The following is a 20387-nucleotide window of genomic DNA, read 5'->3' as shown; positions in this document are numbered from 1 at the left end:
TAAATTCATGTTTGATACTTTAAGTAAATGTGGTTGATAATACCTCCTTTCTTTCAATCATGTTATCTTACCTCCTATAAAGTAAGATTCTGACTCCAGAAATGTACATGATTACAGCAGCAAAGGGTTAAAATGCACACTAAAGACAGAAAAAAATTAAAACAAGTGATATAAACAATTATCCTGTAATGTGCCATTCCGCAAATTTGTAATCTAATTATATATTTATGCATTTGAATGCCTAGCATGTTTTACAATGCGCCATGGCTGACCGTCCCACTTACAGGACTGTCTCAGAACAGTCCTGTATGTATACAACTATGGAACAGACTGTCTCGTGTGTTTCGGTATTGGAGATGATATGTCCCTTCGGTGTTGCCGTAGAGAAGACAATTAACTGATCTTGCTGGGGGGGGCTACATACATAAAGAGGGAAGCCGTAGGCTGAACGACATGTCTGTTCTCCCGACTCCGTTTGTCAACATGTTGTAAAAGCACCTCACACACGAACCCAGCACGCTCGGTTACAACAACATCAGTCCCGGTGACCGCCTCGGGGATCCGGCTGTAACCGCCTCCTGCTCGACTCGGAGTTGAGCTGATTGGACGGTGACGTCACCGGGGGCAACTGCTAGCTAAAAACAAGTCCACAAAAAAACCCGGAGACGAAAGCGAGGCAGCGATGAACCGACCCGGTAAGACCTTTTCACATTGTTGTTTTTTACATGGTCCCTCTACATTCTTCATCGCTAGTTTTTGGTCGGCTAACGTGTCGTTAACGTCGTGTGTTTGTGCTGCTTTCGCCGCTGGCTCACGTCAGCTGCGCGTGCAACAAGTAACGTTGGATGTTAGTTATCCTCAGTTCAGCACTCCGGACAGCTCCGAGTGTGTAGACTAATATAAAGTATGACAACGTTTACTCATAGTACTGGTATCATTTCTGTCGTTTTAAAGAGAGTAGGTAGTATTTAAAAAGTCTGGAACAAGTATATGCGTGATCCATCTATATATTTTGTTTAGCCTCTCTGGTATTTTCTCAATGCCTCTTTGGGATAAAAAAAAGAGTTAATATTTACATTCATATGTATTCACCCACACACTGTAATCGAAGGGTATAATATGTATTAGTGACATCTACATTGTTTCTATATATCTAAATATGTAATCTGCTTTGTAAGGCTATGGTGTGGCTTCGACATCCGCAAGCTTCACCACCAGGACAACAGAACATGGATCCTCAGACTCAGATCTGACAGAGGAGGACATATGCAAACTACGGATTGAACTCACGAAGGTTATATGTAGCTCTTTTTGGGCTATTAATCACTAAAATGTAAATATATTGAATACTATATGTCTATACTGATTTAGCTGTTTTGTGTTTTTCTAGATAGAGGATGAGATTCAGACATTGAGGCAGGTGCTTTCGGTCCGAGAACAAAATGCAGCAGACATCAGGAGGCAGCTGGGTACGAGCCCGCTCAGTAACATCAAACAGAACCTGTCCAAAAGCTGGCAAGACGTCCAGACCTCTGCCCCGTGAGTGCACTAGTATCCACCAAAACATTGCTTCTTTAGACTGACATTTTCATTGTTCGGCAAGGGCTGTTAAATGGTTAAAAGCTCCACTACATATCTCTACCGTCTTACCGGGCTTAAGACACCAACCAGTCTCCTCTGGCAGACCGTTTGCTACGCATTTTTTTTACTTTGACATGGTTACATAACCATGGAAAGCACATAATGACTGCCGTGCGCTCTATCTTAAGTCAGGGTAATAATCGGTTAGCGTGTGCTCTTGTTTCAGATATCTCATAGCCTCGGCCACTTTGGAGGACATCAGCCACTCCAACATGTGAGTGTTGGTCATCACATTTGCATTTTAAACCGTACCAAAATAATGTGTACTGCATTTCATGGTGCAGGGGTCTCCCAATGGTTTGCCGTGTGCTCACCTGTTAATTAAAGAGGACTCTCTTCTAAGAAACAAGTGATGGGATTTTCCAGGTTGAATAGGATTGGTGCCCCGTTAATAGCCTTACAGCTGACTTAAGGAGCAGTTGTATTAACAGGTAATGGCAGGACTGGCCTAAAGTGTTTGAATCAGAGTACGCAGCCTTCTGCAACCACATGCACCAAAGACACTGACGTATATGAGCCTGTTCACTGTTTAATTTATGTTGTGAGTTTCTGCTCACACCTTTGTGCTCTCTGTAAGTGTAACATGTTGGCAGTGTTGTTACTGACCTCCATTGTTCCTGACTGCCACTACTTCTTTTTACATGTAGATATATGAGGACACGAGAGAGTTTCGCTCATGCAGGCCAGGTGACATCATCTGCGATGTCCAATATGGGCATGACCATGGCCAGGAGACTGGCGGAGATGAGGTACGCTCAGGGTCGGACCAGTTCCTGTCTCAGAATTTCTGAATAGAAAAAGTTAAATCATTTTACAATTGTATTTGTAAAAAAAATAGATTACATGCGAGTCGAGCTAAAATTAGCAAATATAATTGGCTTGCGATCATGATAAAAAAATACCAAACACTGCATGTTAATAGTGTTGAAACTACAAATGAGGTGGTAAGAACATATGTTGGCTAATGCAGGAAGGTAAATGAATACATTTAACAAAGACTAAATATAAAACCAGGTTTTGTATTTCAAAAAATTTTATGCCAAAAATGTTTTAAAGCACTTATATTTCCACATTTTATTGCTATTTATTTTATTTGTTTATCTCTTTCTTAGATCTACTTTGTCAGAACAAGAACTAAAACAGTGGTTAAATGTAATGTAGTTGTCTATATCGGGACAGTCACCGCCTCTAACTGTCAAGCAGTGTGTAGTAACGTGTAACATGACACTGCATGACAAGGCCAACAGCACGATAGGATGTTTAATCACCACATTCATATTTTGATTTAGTTTCCGCAGAAAACACATACCTATTTAATTTATCTTAGAAGTTTCATATATACTATATTTCAGTTGTCAATAAATCCACAGCCTATATATATATATATATATATATATATATTTCCTCTGTGCCATCGTGCTCTTTTGTTGTCCAAAACCTATTAAAAGCACTTAGCCACACTTTAATTGACTCCAGCCTGACGTCCATGTTTCTGAGTGCCACAGACAGAGTAGGGAAGTTAGAATATATCGAGAGATGGACTAACACATTATTTATTTTGGTCTTTTCATGGGTATTATTTAAAGTCATAAACTTGGTCCTTTTTAAAACTAATACATTTAATTTCAAGCTGTCTACTTCAAGCATCCATGCTCTACAGACTTTTTACTTAGAACCAACTTAGAGCCACATTGTAGACATATTTTATTACAAGTAAAAGTGATCTGTAATATTACTCATAGGTGCTAAATGTGAAATCGAGAGCATATCTTGGCCTCTTCAAGGCCTCAACTTGGCGATAGCTGATCCAGGGGCTTGTGGCTAACAGGGTGTGCTTGCGGGGAAACTGATCCATAGCGATTGGTCTGAAATACTGACGGCTTGTTAAAAAGGATCAGTATCTGAATACGGCCCGTGTGTATTTCTTTATTGAGCATTTTGATACTTTCATATTATTTATACAGCATGTAGACCTCCTTTATAATACAACAAGACATGGAAATCTCTTTTTTTACATTGAGATAATATTTGTATGATATAATATACCAATTATTTATATATATATATATATATACTGCTATCTTATTCTATAAAGATGCATCATCATCATTTATTTGTTTATTTATTTGATTATATTTTGGAATAATCAAAAAGAGTCAAGTTACCAGAAACCAAAGTTTTAAAAATAAATAGAAAAAATAAATAAAGTAACAAAAAAGTTATATATAAAACCACTCTGAAGTAGCATAAAATACAATTAAATAAATAAATAAAAATACTCAAAATTGGACCTCCATGTGATGACAACTCAACATTACTTAAGGGTCACATGGGATGAGAACTGGTTTTGGGTGGAGAATCATTTTAAGTTCAAAGCCTTCTGTCTTGTGTTTTAGTTGAGAAGGTAAGCGATTGTTATCCAATCACATCCATACATCTGGACATTATCAGCAGTATTAATATTTCTGTTATACGTGTGAAAACAGACGTTATCTATGTGTTTGTCTTTATCTCAACAGAGCTCTGCCTCTTCCGAGCCCACCACGGTAAACTGAACTGAGCTCATTGTGTGTTTGTGTCTGTCTGCTCGTGTGTGTATAAGTGTAACAGTATCATAATAGTGTAATTACTCTTTTCCAAATAAAAGTCCATCAAAATATACTTAATATACCAAAAGTACTCATTGTGCAGAATGGAGTTTCAGAGTAATATATTATATCACTAAATTATAATTCATATTTAATTAATAATATATTAGAATTCATTTGTTGATATATGATAATTATCTGAATCTGGAACTAATGTCAAATAAATAAAGTAGAGTAAAAGTAATATTACAAGTACAATATTTTCCTTCACAATGTTGAGTAGATATAATTCTCAAGTGTTGTACCTCAAAATTGTACTTAAGTACAGTATGTAAATAAAGGAATAAACATTATATGGTTTGTGTTTTTATATGTTTATGTGTTCAACCTGTCCAGGGACTGCAGATTATAATAAGATCATTAGGTAACATGGCATATTTACATTGACGTGGAAACTGAAATGTTGAATGAAGGTGCACATTCAAATAGTAAATAAATACATGTTGCCAGTTTTTTTATTTTATTTTTTTCAATCATGTTATTTTGCTTAACTTGTCACTTTAAATGTTAAAACTTTTTTCCGTCTTTTGCCTCTCCAATGTGACACAAAGCGCCCTGAGCCACACCATAAGTGTGCCATCCATGAGGTAAAGCATCAATGCTATTCCTATATATATAAATTTGTTAAATATGTCCCGTGTAATTTGTCTTTACGTTTCTCCGTAGACATTCCTCTACATTCAAGTCTTTTGAGGAGATGGTCGGAAATGTGAAAGTGAGTTTATAGAAACACCATCACAGAGTTATTACTGTGTATATTATTGAGTATTGATCTCTTTCCTGAATGGATCCTGCAGGACAAGGTGGGTGGCGGTCTCACAAATAACGGAGACACCTCTGGGTTTGAAAGAAGATCCTCACGCACATGAGATGGATGGACCCTTCTAAACATATCATAAATAATAATGTTTCATACCTTGTAAAGTTATGAGATTAGGTTATTTTTCTCCTTTGTTCGTCTTAATTTGTCCACTATTATTTATTGTATTAATACAGCATGACAAGTAGGATGTATTACAATTACAATGGACAATTATTTAAAACTTAAATGTAAATATAGTCTTTTAATATGTTATGTTTCTGCATGTCAGATAAATGTAATATGCAAATTATTAACTCTGACACGCATTATGCAGTAAACCCATCTGGTATTTACAATATGCATTCATTGACATTAATTGTGACATTGACAAAACAAAATATCACAAACGAGAAGTATTTTTGAACTAAAAGATATTTCAAATAAAGTCAATTGAATGGTGCATCATGGTCTATTGTCAGCGATGTTCATTTCAAGCCTTTGGGTGGCGCTAAAGGCTTCAAACGTATTAACATTTCTGTTTAGGATATGGAAACTAGATGAAAGTGCCCTTTGTTACTGTATGTTATCCAGTTTTATTTAAACCAAATCGGATAGTGATACATCAGCTCATACTCCCAGAACAATTATGTAGCCCAGAAAATATCCTAAGCCTTATGGACCATAACTTTAATGCAAAGTGTAATTTCTGAAGTGACCACAGTGGACGTCATTATTGTCATTTAGACACGCGTTTGTCATGTCAAAATAAAGATAGTGAGACAACTCATCAAACAGTTTTAAAGCGATAAAAGTCTCGTTCCCTGACCGGGAATCGAACCCGGGCCGCGGCGGTGAGAGCGCCGAATCCTAACCACTAGACCACCAGGGACAGACGGAGGCAGGCGAGTCAGAATCACATCTGTTCCGTGGAAGTTGTGATGAGTACACACTGGAGGCCCTTTTAACTTAGATACAACCACGTGACTACTTGACTACAGTTAGTGCAAGTTACTAACGCTGGCTTAACGTCCCTCCTGAAGAAAACAAGAAGACATGTTGAAGCGTTGCTGGGAGAATGACGTTAAACGCACAACAACTAATAAAAGCGAAAACGTATTAACAAAACAATGTGTGTCAGTTCGTGTCATCTCTCGGCCGCGGGTAACGTGGCGTCACGTCCGTCTTCAGCCGGTCAACTGAAGCCTCTCTTGCGGACTTTTGTCTGACGGAGCGGAACAACACTACTGTGCGTGTCCTCGCGCTGCGCACAGTCCCCGCCCGAGAGAGGGCGAGTGCAATCACTGGCACCGACAACTCAATGGCAACTCACTGGCACCTCAGTGGCAAGTCAAGTGTGCCGCTCGGTGCCAGTACTCAGCGACAACTCACTGGCACCTCAGTGGCAAGTCTGTGGCAAGTGCCACAGACTTGCATAGATAATGTATTTTTTTAGACTTACTTACAATATGCAATACGATATTGCTGTACAATACTGCTGTACTATATTGAATATTGTTTTGCTTCTACTACGTTTCACTTCGTAATATATTGTAGCGACCCTGTGAAGTGGCTGTCAATCACAGTGTGGCACCGTGCGTGCTGGTCGAGGGGGCGTGCCTGTGATTGGCGGAGTAGAGGGGAGGCGGGGTTAACCTGTCGGAAAACGGGAGTTAAGGGTGGTTGACGGGAACCGTTGTTGTTGACTTTCGACCTGCTAAACTGAGAGGAACACGCTGTCTGTGTTGGTGGATGCCCAATAAAGGGAGGATTAATAACGTCGTCCCGTCTCCGTGTCATCAGTGCCATAACGTCCGAGACGTTACAATATCATGGTATATAAGTGTAATAGATTACGAAGTGAAACGTAGTAGAGTCATTCCTAGCATTCGGTGCCATTTCAGCTAGGTTGATCAAAAATAAAAAAACATAATTTTCCATGTTTTTTTCTATTTAATCTGAATGATGGCTTGTTAAAGTATAAGAAAAAGGTTTTGGTCAAGCTCAGGATATTATGTTTAAATAATTGTGACCTAATAATCGGATGCAAACGAGGCAAAACGTCCACCCTGTTACAGACATTGTCATGTCTATGAAAAAGTGTTTTGACTACACAATCATTATAAATGTTAATTATCTAACAGCTGAAATGTTCCTTACTTAACCTGTCAAAAATAATTTAACAAAACATTTTTTTAAAAATGCATTATTTCGAAAAATACTACTATTTTGAGGCACAATGTAAGTTCAACCCATTTGTTTTAGAATAAAACATAATTTAATTGGAATGTGGCCGCATGTTTTAGTAAATTAATTTTGTCAAATCATTCCCTGCAAAGGACTACAAAGACATGGGTCATATTTGTTCATTTCATTTAATTATTATAAAAAGAAACACAGAAACACAGGTAACAGGGTGGACACAAGAGAAACGGGACGTAACAGGGAGGACTTGTATCAGTGAATACAATAACATATTTAATTAAGAACATAAATCCTTAAACATTAGGCTACATTTAATTAATGGTGTCAAAATGTTATATTATATATTATTTAATTACATTTCATTTTACCAAGAATACTAACAAGAATTATTATAATTAACAATAACAGCCCACCCGCCCCGCATCCCCCAGGCCCTGACAAATACGTATACTCCAAACTTCAACCATTAAAGTCCACCCAATACAATATTCATGAACATATTCAACAGTTAATACATATGTAGTACCAACATTCTCCATCTATACATCAACCGATCTATTCCATTAGCCAGCAACCCAGTTGCTTCTCTAAGAAACTCCAAACAGACTTTTCCAGCTGGACAGACCTCTTATTGATTGGTTGCGGCTCTGTAATGAGGCATACAATCTGGTCATCTCTGTACCAACTGACGTCTTCTCGTGGACTGGGCCAGTAAAATTTGTTAATGCCATTTCTATGCATACACTTGATCTTCAGGTCTTCTTCCACCTCCAGGATGATTCCTGGGAAGGGTTCACCATCATACTTAATGATGCACCACTGCCCAATTTCTTCTTTAGTGAGGACCTCAGGCCGGGTTGGTTCTCTGGTGCATTCTTGAATCGGCCCTTCTACCAAGCTCACCTCCTTCAGCCCATAGCACGGACAGTCCATTTTTCTAATTTCTCTCTTCAATGTGGCCTCCAGTTTTTCAATCTGGTTCTGGAGCCTCCTTCTCCCCCTTCTGACATTGTTCCGTCCAACAACGTATTGCCTATAACACAAAAAAAAGTTTATTGTCACAATTTACAATCACTGAAACACAAAATGGTTTGCTTTATCATGTAAGATAATTCAAATCCAGATACACACAATCTGCAAATCATTTAACCCATAACTTTATTCTAACCTTGAGGGCCCTTGTTGTGCTGCATTGTCTCGACTTCGAGGTGGAGTGGTCATTACGCTGGCTCTTGCTTTATCCCTAAGCTTTTTCTTCTTTTCTTGCCACTTCTTTCTCTGTTCTCTCCTTTCTCTTTCACTGAGGTCTGACACTTTCTTTTTTTCCCCTTCTTCTCTGTCTTTCTTCCACTTTGCCTTCTCTTTATCCAGGTACTGCTTCCTTCTTTCATTGCCCTGTAGCGTCGCTGCTTTTCTGCATTAGACAACGCTGCCATTTCCTGATAAATACATTCATACCATTAGATATCATATAATTTAATATATATATATATATATATATAATGTAATATATATATATATATATATATATATATAACATATATGCATATTAAACAAACAATACATAACAGCACATGCTGGAAATAGTTAATCATCTAGCCTTTTAACAACCCCTTACTGTATGTCCACCCTGTTACTGTGAAACATAGTAACAGGGTGGACGGTAACAGGGTGGACATTGTATGCTAAACTTGGCTATTGCTACATGTCTGATGATGATCAAGCTAGCACTTGTGACATCAGAGAAAGATATTTGATAGCTTTATTCACATTTTTTTCTAAATGTAAACATTTTGATCAGTTTCCACAAAAAATGAGCATAACAGGGTGGACATGTTATGCTTTACCGCAACAGTTAAGTTAGTAAAAAACATTAAAAAATTGTTGAAGGAAGAGTGCATACTTACTCTGCTTCTTGAAGATGATTTTCCCGCCTAAAATGTATCCTTCTTCTTGAGTCATACAAATAGTAGCATAGTAAAGGGCGTGTCAAGATATTTGATAGCTTTATTCACTTTTTTCTAAATGTAAACATTTTGATCAGTTTCCACAAAAAATGAGCATAACAGGGTGGACATGTTATGCTTTACATAACAGTTAAGTTAGTAAAAACATTAAAAATTGTTGAAGGAAGAGTGCATACTTACTCTGCTTCTTGAAGATGATTTTCCCCTAAAATGTATCCTTCTTCTTGAGTCATACAAATAGTAGCATAGTAAAGGGCGTGTCCAGAGGATTCAAATCACAGTAACAGGGGGACATTAAAACAGGGACACACACTTTTTAAAACTTTAATCAATAAAATGAATTACCATTTTATTTTTATTTTGTGATGAATATCAATAAAGGTTACATAACAGTGACACAAATGTAGAATTTGTTTGTATTTGTTTGATTTCTTTGTTTATATCCGTTAGAGAAGTTGAGCAAACATGATTTGGGACACAGCAATTTGGCCTACTTGTGCTAAAATCAGAGTAATTATTTAGCATTTTGAATATCCTGGGAAAATAACATTGATGTTTTATAGTAGAGGGGAATAAACATGTAAAACCAAGCTTTTAAAAATAAGCATTTGACCTTTTACATGCAAAATATATGATATAATGTGTTGGGGACCTAAATGGCACTGAATGCTAGGAATGACCCAGTAGTAGCAAAACAATATTAAATATAGTACAGCAGTAATGTACAGCACTATCTTATTGCATATTGTCAGTAAGTGTCTACAAAAAGACACTAATTAATATATATATATATATTAATTAGTGTCTTTTTTATATATATATACACACACATCCATCTGTGTATCTAGCTATTTTAGCTATCTATCTATCTAGCTAAACCGCAGCTCCTCCATTCTGTGATCATGAAAGTGATTTCTTCCGCTGTCCGGGCACTTCAGTGAAGCTTGTCACTAAATCGTCGCAGACTCGTCACTGCGGCCGACCCTCCGTCTGCTGGCACTTTTTAACTAGTAGTGGCACTTTTTAACTAGTAGTGGCATCTGCTGACTAGTAGTGGCACTTTTTGACTAGTAGTGGCATCTGCTGGCAACTGCTGGCAACTGCTGGCAAGTGCCGGCAAGTGCCACTGAGTGCCAGCGTCGCTAGGGGGATCTCGCCCCTACTGCCCCGCCCCGCGCGAGGCCAGCCCGCTATAAAGCACTCTGCTCCCGACAGTCGAGACCATTACAGCAGCAGCGTAGTGACCGTGAGGGGTCGACACCGAGAGAGAATCCACAAATGGGCCACAGTAACAACTCTTCTACTTCGCCGCATCCACACCTTGCAACCGCATCTTAACCCGAAAGGTACGACCACGTAATTAACTGTGTTACATTACAACGTCTATTCTAAATATGTTTTGATCTCGTATTTGTATCTCGACGTCTTCATCACACAATACACATGTGGTAATATGTGCTGGACTGTTTTTATTCTTAAGTGAGCTGCCTGCCAGTTATATCCACAGATGTTAAGATTTTTTTTATATTTGAGAGTCTCGGCAAATACATGCATATATTGTATAAGCACATGCAGATAAGCTACTAGTGAGTAACGACCTTCATGTTGATCTCGGCTGTGAAGTCGTGTTTGGTCCATGAAATCCCCAAAGCACCTGGAGTTAAGCTTTAGTTCAGCTGGTTCTCCAAGCTGCCGACATAGGCTATTCTCCTTTTTAAGACTATGACACATGTTAATTGTGAAATCTGAAAATACATACACAAATGAATGAATCAATCTTTATTGTTTTCCCATTTTTAAATATTAAACACAATGTGTTGCACTTTGAATACATTTTGGGGAAAAAGGTTAGGTTTATTCCTTGGACTTTTTTTTGGCACTGAAACGATTGGATGGAGCCACCTGTAATTTGAACATAGAGTTGGACGTCTGCCGGCTCCTAAGCGATGCCCTCGGTGGCAAGAGCTCAATCTTTTGCTGGTAACTTCCATGGTCACGCACGCAGACAGCTCGTGCACCAAGCTGTCCGAGCTCCGATGGACTCACACTTTGGTTATTTGAGTCGCGGGAAACTGGATTCTGTGAAGCAGCTGCTTCTGTTTCATCAGTGGACTGGAATGAAGCCCAGAGGGCATGCATGCCTGCTGTAAAAGCTTCCCTGAAATGGGTCCTGATTCCTGAGTTAAATGCTGTTATTGCAGAAGGGCTTACCCCCCTCATGTCTGTTCGAACAGGGCGGTCTTTGGTGCTCGGATGCATTGCATTTTAAAACAAGATCATTTGATGAAAATAATATATGCAGGTGCAATGATTATTCAATAAAAGTATCTCTTTTTTTTGCATTCTAAGGAAATGTAATCATAATTGTCATTAGTCTTATTATATGTCCAGCCTAATAATGCATACTATCTGTTGTCCTCCTGTCTGCAGGTTTCCATCTTCCATCTTTGAGCGTTTTTCCAGCTGAAGCAGAGAAAATGGCAGCAATTCCATCAACTGGCTCCCTGATCGCCACCCATGATTACTATAGAAGTGAGTGAGATGCAGCTTATATGCATTTATATTGTTTCAGTGAATGGCAAGACGGCATCTTTGATTGTTTTTCATTCTGTATTCTGGCAGCAGTATTTCTATTCTCCCTGTAGAAGACTGTTTTTTTTCTTTGATAAGCTACAGATAGACGAGATATTTCACTAAACCCGAGCATCTTTATCTGTTTGTTTATTCCAGGGCGCCTCGGGTCCAACTCCAGCAACAGCTCATGTGGCAGTGCTGAGTACACAGGAGAGGTCATTCCACATCCCCCAGGTATAAAAAAAAAAAGAAGACAATGTTTACTTTTGACAAGTGTCAAAAAGCTAAATCTCCTGCACCAAACTGAGCTCCCGTCTAAATGTATTGTCTTCTTCGCAGGACTTCCCAGGCAAGATTCTGGCCACTGGTGGTCTTCATTTTTCTTTGCAAAACAGAACCCGGCCGGCATGCAGAATGGATCTGAAACTCAAAAGTGAGTGTAGGAATATATAAATATGAGGTGCAGTGAAGGTTGGTTCTGTGGGGTATAACTAACCTCTCTTTGTTGCAGGGACAGTACCTACACACTGGCCGACGGTCAGGTGACCTGCATCGTCAAGGAGATGGTTCTGAACAGAAAACTCAGTGTGAGCAGTGACACTAGAAAACTCAGTGTGAGCAGTGACACTAGAAAACTCAGTGTGAGCAGTGACACTGGAAAGTCTGAGACATCGGACCCTCCGCCCGCTTCCTCCTAGCCTGCTCCCCCCCACAACCACCCCCCACCCTCAGCTCGTCGTCCATCAATCGAGGTGGAGATGATGATGATGGTGTTCGTTACCTTTTAGTCGATACTTTTTCCTTCTTGTCCATATATAGTATATTTTTATTATGACAAAAAAAACTAAAAAAAAGGAAAGTTTTTTTCTTCTCTAAACTGTTAATAATAATAATAATAAAAAAAGAAATGCTTACAACAGTTACAATGTGTTTTTTCATCCCACGCGGCTGTTATTAACCTTTTATAGACTGGCCGTTATGTGTATTTATTATAATAAACTTCACATCTTTCGTGCTATTGTCTCTTCAGCAGAGCTGTCGGGGAACACATGAGCCAATAAACTAATCTGTTCAGCTGCGATATGATTAGCAACGATTATTTCCGTTGTTAATGCAGTTTAGACAATGTTGCACCCAAGCTTGAATGTGGGTCAATATTTTCTAGAAGTAAAAGTTAATGTTTTTTAAAGAACAATTGCAAAAGCATGAATACTACACTTGTTCAGTTTCAGTTTTTTTTTGTATAGCCCATTTTCACAAATTACAATTTTGTCTCGGAGTGCTTTACAATCTGTACACATAGACATCCCTGTCCCAAAACCTCACATCGGACCAGGAAAAACTCCCAAACAACCCTTCATGGGGAAAAAAGGGAAGAAACCTTCAGGAGAGCAACAGAGGAGGATCCCTCTCCAGGATGGACAGAACAATAGATGTAATGTGTACAGAAGGACAGATTTAGAGTTAAAGCACATTCAATGAATATGACAGAGTGCATGAATAGTTGGTAGTAGGCATATTCCACGATGGAGACCTCCACGATCCATCAGGCAGATGGAGGTAGAGAGGAGGAGTGGCGGAGTCTCAGCAGGGCCATGGCATACTTGTAGCCTCCTTGTTTTAAAATACTTTGTTTTGAACCCCTCAGCACATTGTTGTGAAGAAAAGAAAGCAGTCTGTTCATGTTAGTGCTGCAAGGAGAGAGCTTATAATGTTCCCCTGCCGTCTGTGTGTGTTGCAACATGTTGTCTTGACAGCTTTTGGACTGTGCCAAAAAAAAACTTAATTCACAAAATACTTCAGAAGCGGATTTCAAAAGCTGGGGCCACAAATCCCTTGTAAAATCAATCTCTTGCAAAAATGTCATATCATTTATTTTCCTTGTGGACTCAAACAAAAAGGATCAATAGTTCTCTGAATTCAGTTTTCCGTGGAGTGATATACGGGAACATTTCGCAATGTGTACACTGACAACTAAGAATAGGCCGAGCGTTGTAAGATATGTTCAAACAGGAAATTCACGTTATCCCAGGACAGTTTGTGGATCTTTTAAAGTGGCATACTGGGACAAACATTTGGCATTTAGCCCAGGATTCATGTCTTAAGACTTCTATCCATTTAAAAAGTTCACGCTGTCCTTCCCGCCCTCTAAAGCGGCACTATTTCAGGCGACGTATCAGAGAAGCACTTGGGTCTAAAAATGTCCTGTGATCCCGACCAATTACTCTCACGCCCGTGACACGTAACCGACACAAAAGGCTCCCATCCTGCAGGTCTGTATGACTTCATAGGGCACTTCAGGTTTCTCAGTACAAAGTTCAAACAACACAGTGAAAGAACAATCCCCATGTTTATGTGCAATCAGCAGCACAGTTGCAATGAACACAGCAGACCATTGATAGAGGGTTAGGGTAACCCTAACCCATCTCAATAGACCAACAGACGCCTTGCTGTCACATGACTTCTTTTTTGTTATCTCCGCCATGTTGGGTACCTAATGCTCTTCACCACCAATGTGCCGCTGATTTCTCCCCTAGATGGCAAAGAACAGAGAATGTGTGCAGAGAAAACCTTGGTGAGTGGATGTGATCAGTACAGTGACACTAAGGGTTCTATATCATGACATCGATATCTACCTGGTACACCAGCACTGATGAGCGGACCAGTTGTGGCTTCGTGGTAGAGCACGTCGACCAATAATCGGAGCGACAAAATATGTACGCAGACTGACATAGAAATATAAACACCTACATTTAACCTGCTGGAAATTCACTTTGGTCACTGTATATTTAGTATTTTAGTATTAGTATTTAGTATCTAGTATTGTTATTACCTTCGCATTGAAAATGCCGGAAGGCTATGTTTTGATCGCCGTGTATTTATTTATTTGTATGCGTATTATTCGCAAAACTCAAAAAGTATTGAACCGAATCGCATGAAATTTGGTGGGATGATTGTTTATTATCCGGGGACCAGTTGATTAGATTTTGGGATCGATCGGGTCAAAGGTCAAGGTCAAAGGTCATGAACAGGTCAAATCTTCTTGAATCACATGGAATTTGGTGGGATGATTGGTTATTATCCGGGGACCATTTGATTAGATTTTGGGATCAATCGGGTCAAAGGTCAAGGTCATGGAAAGGTCAAAATCATTTTTTTACCATAGCACGATACATTTTTGTCCAATTGGCATGCAACTAATGCCAAAATGTTCATAATTCAATGCCCAATCTTGTGATATGCGAAGGTATGCGCTCTACCGAGTGCCCGTTCTAGTTGTGTTCTATTTTTATTTTTTATTAATGCTCTAATGTGCACCCGTTGCTGTGATCCTGAAATGTCCCCATTGTGGGACAAATAAAGGAATATCTAATCTAATCTAATCTAACCTGGCAAAGGAATAAAAGTACTACCAATCTGGTGGAGCAGACAGCCTCGCTACATTGCATCACACTGTGTTGCTGCTGGTGTTCGTGGGCCCTGATGTCTCTCTCCTTCCTTAGATAGAGAGTCAATGTGTATGATATATGTATTATAGATGGAACTATTCGGGGTTGACACTGTAGTGACTTTAGCTGCATCTATATGAGCCAGACTATCTCTTGTAATGGCTCACTTTTTATCACTCGTTGAGGTGTACATCAAGGAAGCCGTTAAGGACCATGCTCATTTTCTTTTCCTCCTAGAAATGAATGACAACATCCTCTGTAGTATTTAGGAGCTAGAGAGTGAACTGGACAGAGAGCTGCAGTCTTTGCAGTTGCATTTTTGAAACTGCTGGTTAATAGATGCATTGCAGATTAGTCTTCACAATGTAAACATATAACATATTTTTGATTATAATTATTTGTAATGAAAAACACTATCCTCAGATTGTATCCTCTATTAAAACCCGGATCTACTGGAGATCTAGTGGGATGACAACGTTGACGTGGCCACACAAAGCGTTCCTGCTCATGAATCAACTGAAGGATAAATGGAGAATCTGGGGCAAAGGTACCGGAGCCATGAATATGACTCACTCCTACTCAGGAAGTGTCCAACCCCAGGCTTTCACAAAACATGCACCAGTTCATACTGTACGGATAATAGGAGAGAGAAAATAACACCGTATTCTCAGTATTAGCAGACAAAGTGCATTGTTGTGTAATTCCACATGTTTGGCTCGTCAGGTATAGGGGTTCAGACCCGTTGCCGGGGCTCAGGTGTCATCCTGTTTTTAGATCTATATTTGATCAGCAGCATGAGCAGACAGCGTGAACCATCGGGCTCGTGTGAGTTCACGTGTCACTGTGGGACTTTGAGTGTCAACACAAAGCAGGCCACAGTTGTTTGTTTAAGTGTCGTCTCTGGATCAAGTTGAAAATACCCTGGATATCTGATTTCAAATGGATGTGATTTTGAAAGTGAGGTTTGGCCTTGAACCTTTACTGGAAAAGCTTTTGCAATGACTTCCATCAGTGAGCCAGCCCTCTACGGCCTGTCTTTTGTTTGAACAAATATATTGAGTAGCAGTGAGCGGGATGTAAGTTACCATCACCTAAAAAAATTATATATCCTACAAAACCATCCGGTTTACGTTCTTCCCAGATTAATCCAAATCTGTGTTGGTCTGCGTAGGCATGATGTTGGAGCACATGGTCCTTGTTGTTATCTTTTACTGAACCGAACAGAGTACTTTTGTTGCCGAAACCGAAACATTATTGAGAAACGCCCAAAGCGGCACTATAAAACAATGTTTGTTGATATATTTGAACGTAGACATTTAATTATGAAACATATTTTTTGTCTCGTTCTGAAATCTGGCATAAAGCAACTTGTTTCCAACAGACTAAAGTGGAAACGAGAGTTGAAGAGAACAGTTTATTGTGTTGGGGTGCAGAGAGGGTAAAGTGTCTTCTATAAAAGATGTTTAATGTCATAACTGAATATTCATCCAGCCCTCTCGCAAGATTTCAGAACGAGACTTCTTCTTGAGCAACACTCAGACACAAAAACAATCAGATCGGATCAAATTTAATTTCTCTTTAACAAAATATAATTTTTAAAAATAAGCTAATTCTGCATCTTTTCTTTAAAATGCCTCATCAGTATTTGACACAGCACTACGTATGGAAGTGCATCCCTCTGATGTAACTCTCAATGAAACCACCTGCTCAGCAGCTCACCTGCATCGCACATTTACAAGGTTATTAAAGGAGTCATAATGTTCCATGCAGGCACTATGTGGTCTAGTTTGTTGAGTGCCGAAGTTCAGAGCAGCACACTTGCGCTGCAGAACTCTGCACACACATTTATCTGGCTTTACAGCTGGCTGGCTCAAGCGGGTCTGGAGGGACACGGACTTGCAGATAAACAGTTTCAAGGGCAGAACACTGTTTAGTTTGTGGCACAACACTTGATGTCTCTCTTATTAGTTTTTGTTCAGTTCCAGTCCTCCGTTTGGTGAACGGTGTCAGTCTTTTGCACATGTGTTAATCTGTTACACACCCATTACAGTTTTATGGAGTCATAAAACAGTGTATATTGTCCCAGCTGGTGTATCGTTCAGCTGTGAATGCACCTTGCCATGTATATATCCTCATCTGTCCTTTACATAACGCTGTCGGACACTTATAATCACAAGTTTAGTGGACGTGCATTTGGGTTGACGAGGTAGGCCAAGTGATTCAATTGCAACATTTAGTGGTTTATGAAAGGTATTTTCATTTTGACTCTTAAGACATATTGCATTTACTCCGAGAGCTGGGCAGCCGTCTTGGTCTCCGGAAACTCGTAATAATTTTTTACTTTTTTTTAAATTTGACAGACGGAGCCAGTAATGATCCAATAATATCACATATAATAATATACTCACAAGAGGCATTTTGGGCAATTTCCCCGCATTTTATTCTCAATACCTTTTGTGTATGTTCTACAGTATACTGAATAGTAATCTATATTTTAAAAATATGTTTCAAGCAATCATTGAAACTGTTTCTGAAACTGTGCAGATTTGGATTTCTATAAATGAGAAGAATGAGGTAACTGTTGTTGTGTTTTCACCGTGTGAAACCCAACATTGGTCTGCTGCTGGAACAAGGCGTTCTTTTACTTACAGAATGTGTCCGTGCTGCCAGCTGTAAGTCTTCCCAGACCTGCATGAGCCGAGCCAACACATGTTACTCAAATTAATTATAAAAACTTCAGTGATCCATAAAACATTCCTCCAGCACCATCAGGAGCATCAGATTTAATTATTTTTGTTTTGTTTTATGCAAATTAGCAGCGTGCTACTCCATGATGAACATGGTAAACATTATGCTTGATAACAGTATATTAATATTTTGTAAATAGTGTGAAAAGACCCATTATAGAAACACTAATATGAGCAGTAATGTACATATAATATTGTTTACTTTGTCCATCCATAAATAAACAGGTCTCCCTTTCACTATAAATGCATATTGTGTGTATCATTATGCATATATTGCATTCATAAAGCACTCAGATCCATACACTTTTTTCCCATTTTTATTTAGTGCAGCTGTATGCTAAACTTGTTGAAATAAATGTTTTCACGAATCAATCTACACTCAATGCCAATAATGACAACGTGAAAAAGGATTTCAGAAAAATGTGCAAAGTTATCAAATAGAACAAAAATGAAAAATCCCATCGACATACGTATTGAGACATTTAGCTCAAGTGTCTTCCCATTTCTCGTGATCATCTTTGAGATGTTGCGACACCTTGATTGGAGTCCAACTGTGCTAAAGTCAACTGACTGGGCTTGATGAGGAAAGTCACACATCGGTCTATATATAAGGTCTCAAAAAAAAGAAAAAATAATAAACTGTGGAAGGAAGGAATAGCCTGCAGCGCTCAGAGACAGGATTGTGCTGATCAGGGGATGGCTACAAAGATAAATGTGCAGCTTGAAGGCCTTCAAGAGCACAGGGGTCTCCGTACTTATTAAATGGAAGAAGTCTGGAACAAGCAGGACTTTTCTTAGCGCTGGCTTCCAGGCTGAACTGAGCACTCTTAGCTCCATGATCCTCTGTGGAGAAACCTCTGGATGGACAACAATTACTGAAGCAATCAATGTGTGATCTGGCATGGTATAGCAAGGCGACCTGAGGAAGGCCTCTCCCTGGTGGAAAAAGCTCTTAAAGGCCTGCAAAAAACAAGACTGATGTGAACCGTTAACTTCCTCCCTCTGCCTTCTGCTGCCCTCTTGTGGACAAATAAAATAACTCCTGACACAATTTGTATGAAGAAAGGAAACAAGTGAGGTCTCAGTTTGATGGCTCATCGAACTGTTTTATTCAATTACTGACATCTCGGGAGAAGAGGAGCGCCTTAGAGCTCTGCTGTTAGTAAAACCACTGGTGTGTGTTTTTTTTCTTCTTTTTTTCATAGCGTTGATGCAACACTGAAAAAGCGCTATTTCCAAACAAACACAGGTCCCGCATCAGTGATATGTAAGAGGCAGAGAGAATCTCACCTGGACAGTTTTGCATGAAACACACATACAAATGAAACAGGTTCAACCTTTTCTTTTGTCTTTTTGTTTCACATACAATAATAAATATCCATACCTATAAACACTCCAAAAAAAATCAAACTATTAGGTCACAGGTACTGGAAAAAGTTCCACTTTTAAATCACAATGATGAATGTACAAAACAATAGACATCTCGTATAAATGTTAATGGTTTTCTTTTTGAGATTTAAATCTCATTTCAGAAGAAATCACTGGATAAAAACTAAACTTGGAGATTCAGTATTTCCTGAGGTTTATGGGTTCCCCGTAAAAAGGCCAGGAGAGGGGAATGGCTTTTATGTTACCATGGAGATATTACAACAGGTCAAAGTGTACCTTTCAGGGTACCAGTCGGGTTAAGGACAAGGACTTTTCCCTGAAAATACGGCCAGGATATTAAAAGGTTCTGAGCACTTAATGTAGTATAATAAATGTACCTACACCCCACCGAAATCTCCATTTAGGCCACAATAGTATTCTAAAACAGTTGATTAAAGTTGATCCTTAATAAGTCTTTGCTGGTCCACTTTGAGAAGTTGTGAAGCTCCCGTTTACTTAAGATTTACCTTTTTTTTAAATGCTGAAAGCCACCACAACATGGAGCCGACCCGATCCAGCTGTCATGGCACACTTCATGTCACATCTGCACTTTGATGCAATGAAACAACGAAAAGGAAAATATCCGGGCAAATGTACACAGATTTGTGGGTGCAGGTGAGGGAAAGAAAAATATAGCTTGAATAAAACACAAATGTATTCTGAAAAACTGTACATGTAAACATCACACTTTCACTGAGTTCAAAACCAGAGGGGGGGGGGGTACAAAGCTTCACACAGGTTTACAGTACAACCTCCTGCACAGAGCTACAGTCTCTTATCAGTGCAGGAGAGGCAACAATTGAAATAATATAAATAACAATAGAAGTAATACAGACCACCACCAAATGATAAGTTAAAACGAGCAAAGGCTAAAACCACTTTGATTTTTTTTTTTTTTAACAGTGCTGTACCCAGAGAAAAAAAGGTTT

The 20387-nt window shown here is 39.1% G+C and overlaps 2 protein-coding genes and 1 non-coding gene across 3 annotated transcripts; 2 read left to right on the top strand and 1 right to left on the bottom strand.

Annotated features, from left to right (window-relative positions):
- The first annotated feature begins 456 nt into the window (after positions 1-456).
- Positions 457-5551, top strand: LOC130199746 (tumor protein D54-like). The gene is made up of 9 exons (XM_056423483.1): positions 457-695; positions 1179-1294; positions 1391-1539; positions 1808-1855; positions 2289-2390; positions 4161-4187; positions 4841-4876; positions 4956-5004; positions 5087-5551. The coding sequence occupies exons 1-9, from the start codon at positions 683-685 to the stop codon at positions 5156-5158; spliced, it is 612 nt and encodes a 203-aa protein (XP_056279458.1). The 5' UTR covers positions 457-682; the 3' UTR covers positions 5159-5551.
- A 357-nt stretch (positions 5552-5908) lies between these two features.
- On the bottom strand, positions 5909-5980 carry trnae-cuc (transfer RNA glutamic acid (anticodon CUC)). The gene has a single exon. It is a non-coding gene; the product is annotated as a tRNA-Glu (tRNA).
- A 4511-nt stretch (positions 5981-10491) lies between these two features.
- ppdpfa (pancreatic progenitor cell differentiation and proliferation factor a) lies at positions 10492-12850 on the top strand. Its single transcript, XM_056423484.1, has 5 exons — positions 10492-10606; positions 11691-11792; positions 11991-12068; positions 12174-12267; positions 12346-12850. Exons 2-5 carry the CDS (start codon positions 11738-11740, stop codon positions 12530-12532), a joined length of 414 nt encoding a protein of 137 aa, XP_056279459.1. The 5' UTR covers positions 10492-10606; positions 11691-11737; the 3' UTR covers positions 12533-12850.
- Positions 12851-20387: the final 7537 nt, after the last annotated feature.

Source organism: Pseudoliparis swirei, chromosome 9 (assembly GCF_029220125.1).
Source record: "Pseudoliparis swirei isolate HS2019 ecotype Mariana Trench chromosome 9, NWPU_hadal_v1, whole genome shotgun sequence".
Classification (NCBI taxonomy): Eukaryota; Metazoa; Chordata; class Actinopteri; order Perciformes; family Liparidae; genus Pseudoliparis; species Pseudoliparis swirei.
The sequence above is the reverse complement of the archived record's forward strand: the minus strand, read 5'-3'. Positions and strand labels throughout refer to the sequence as shown.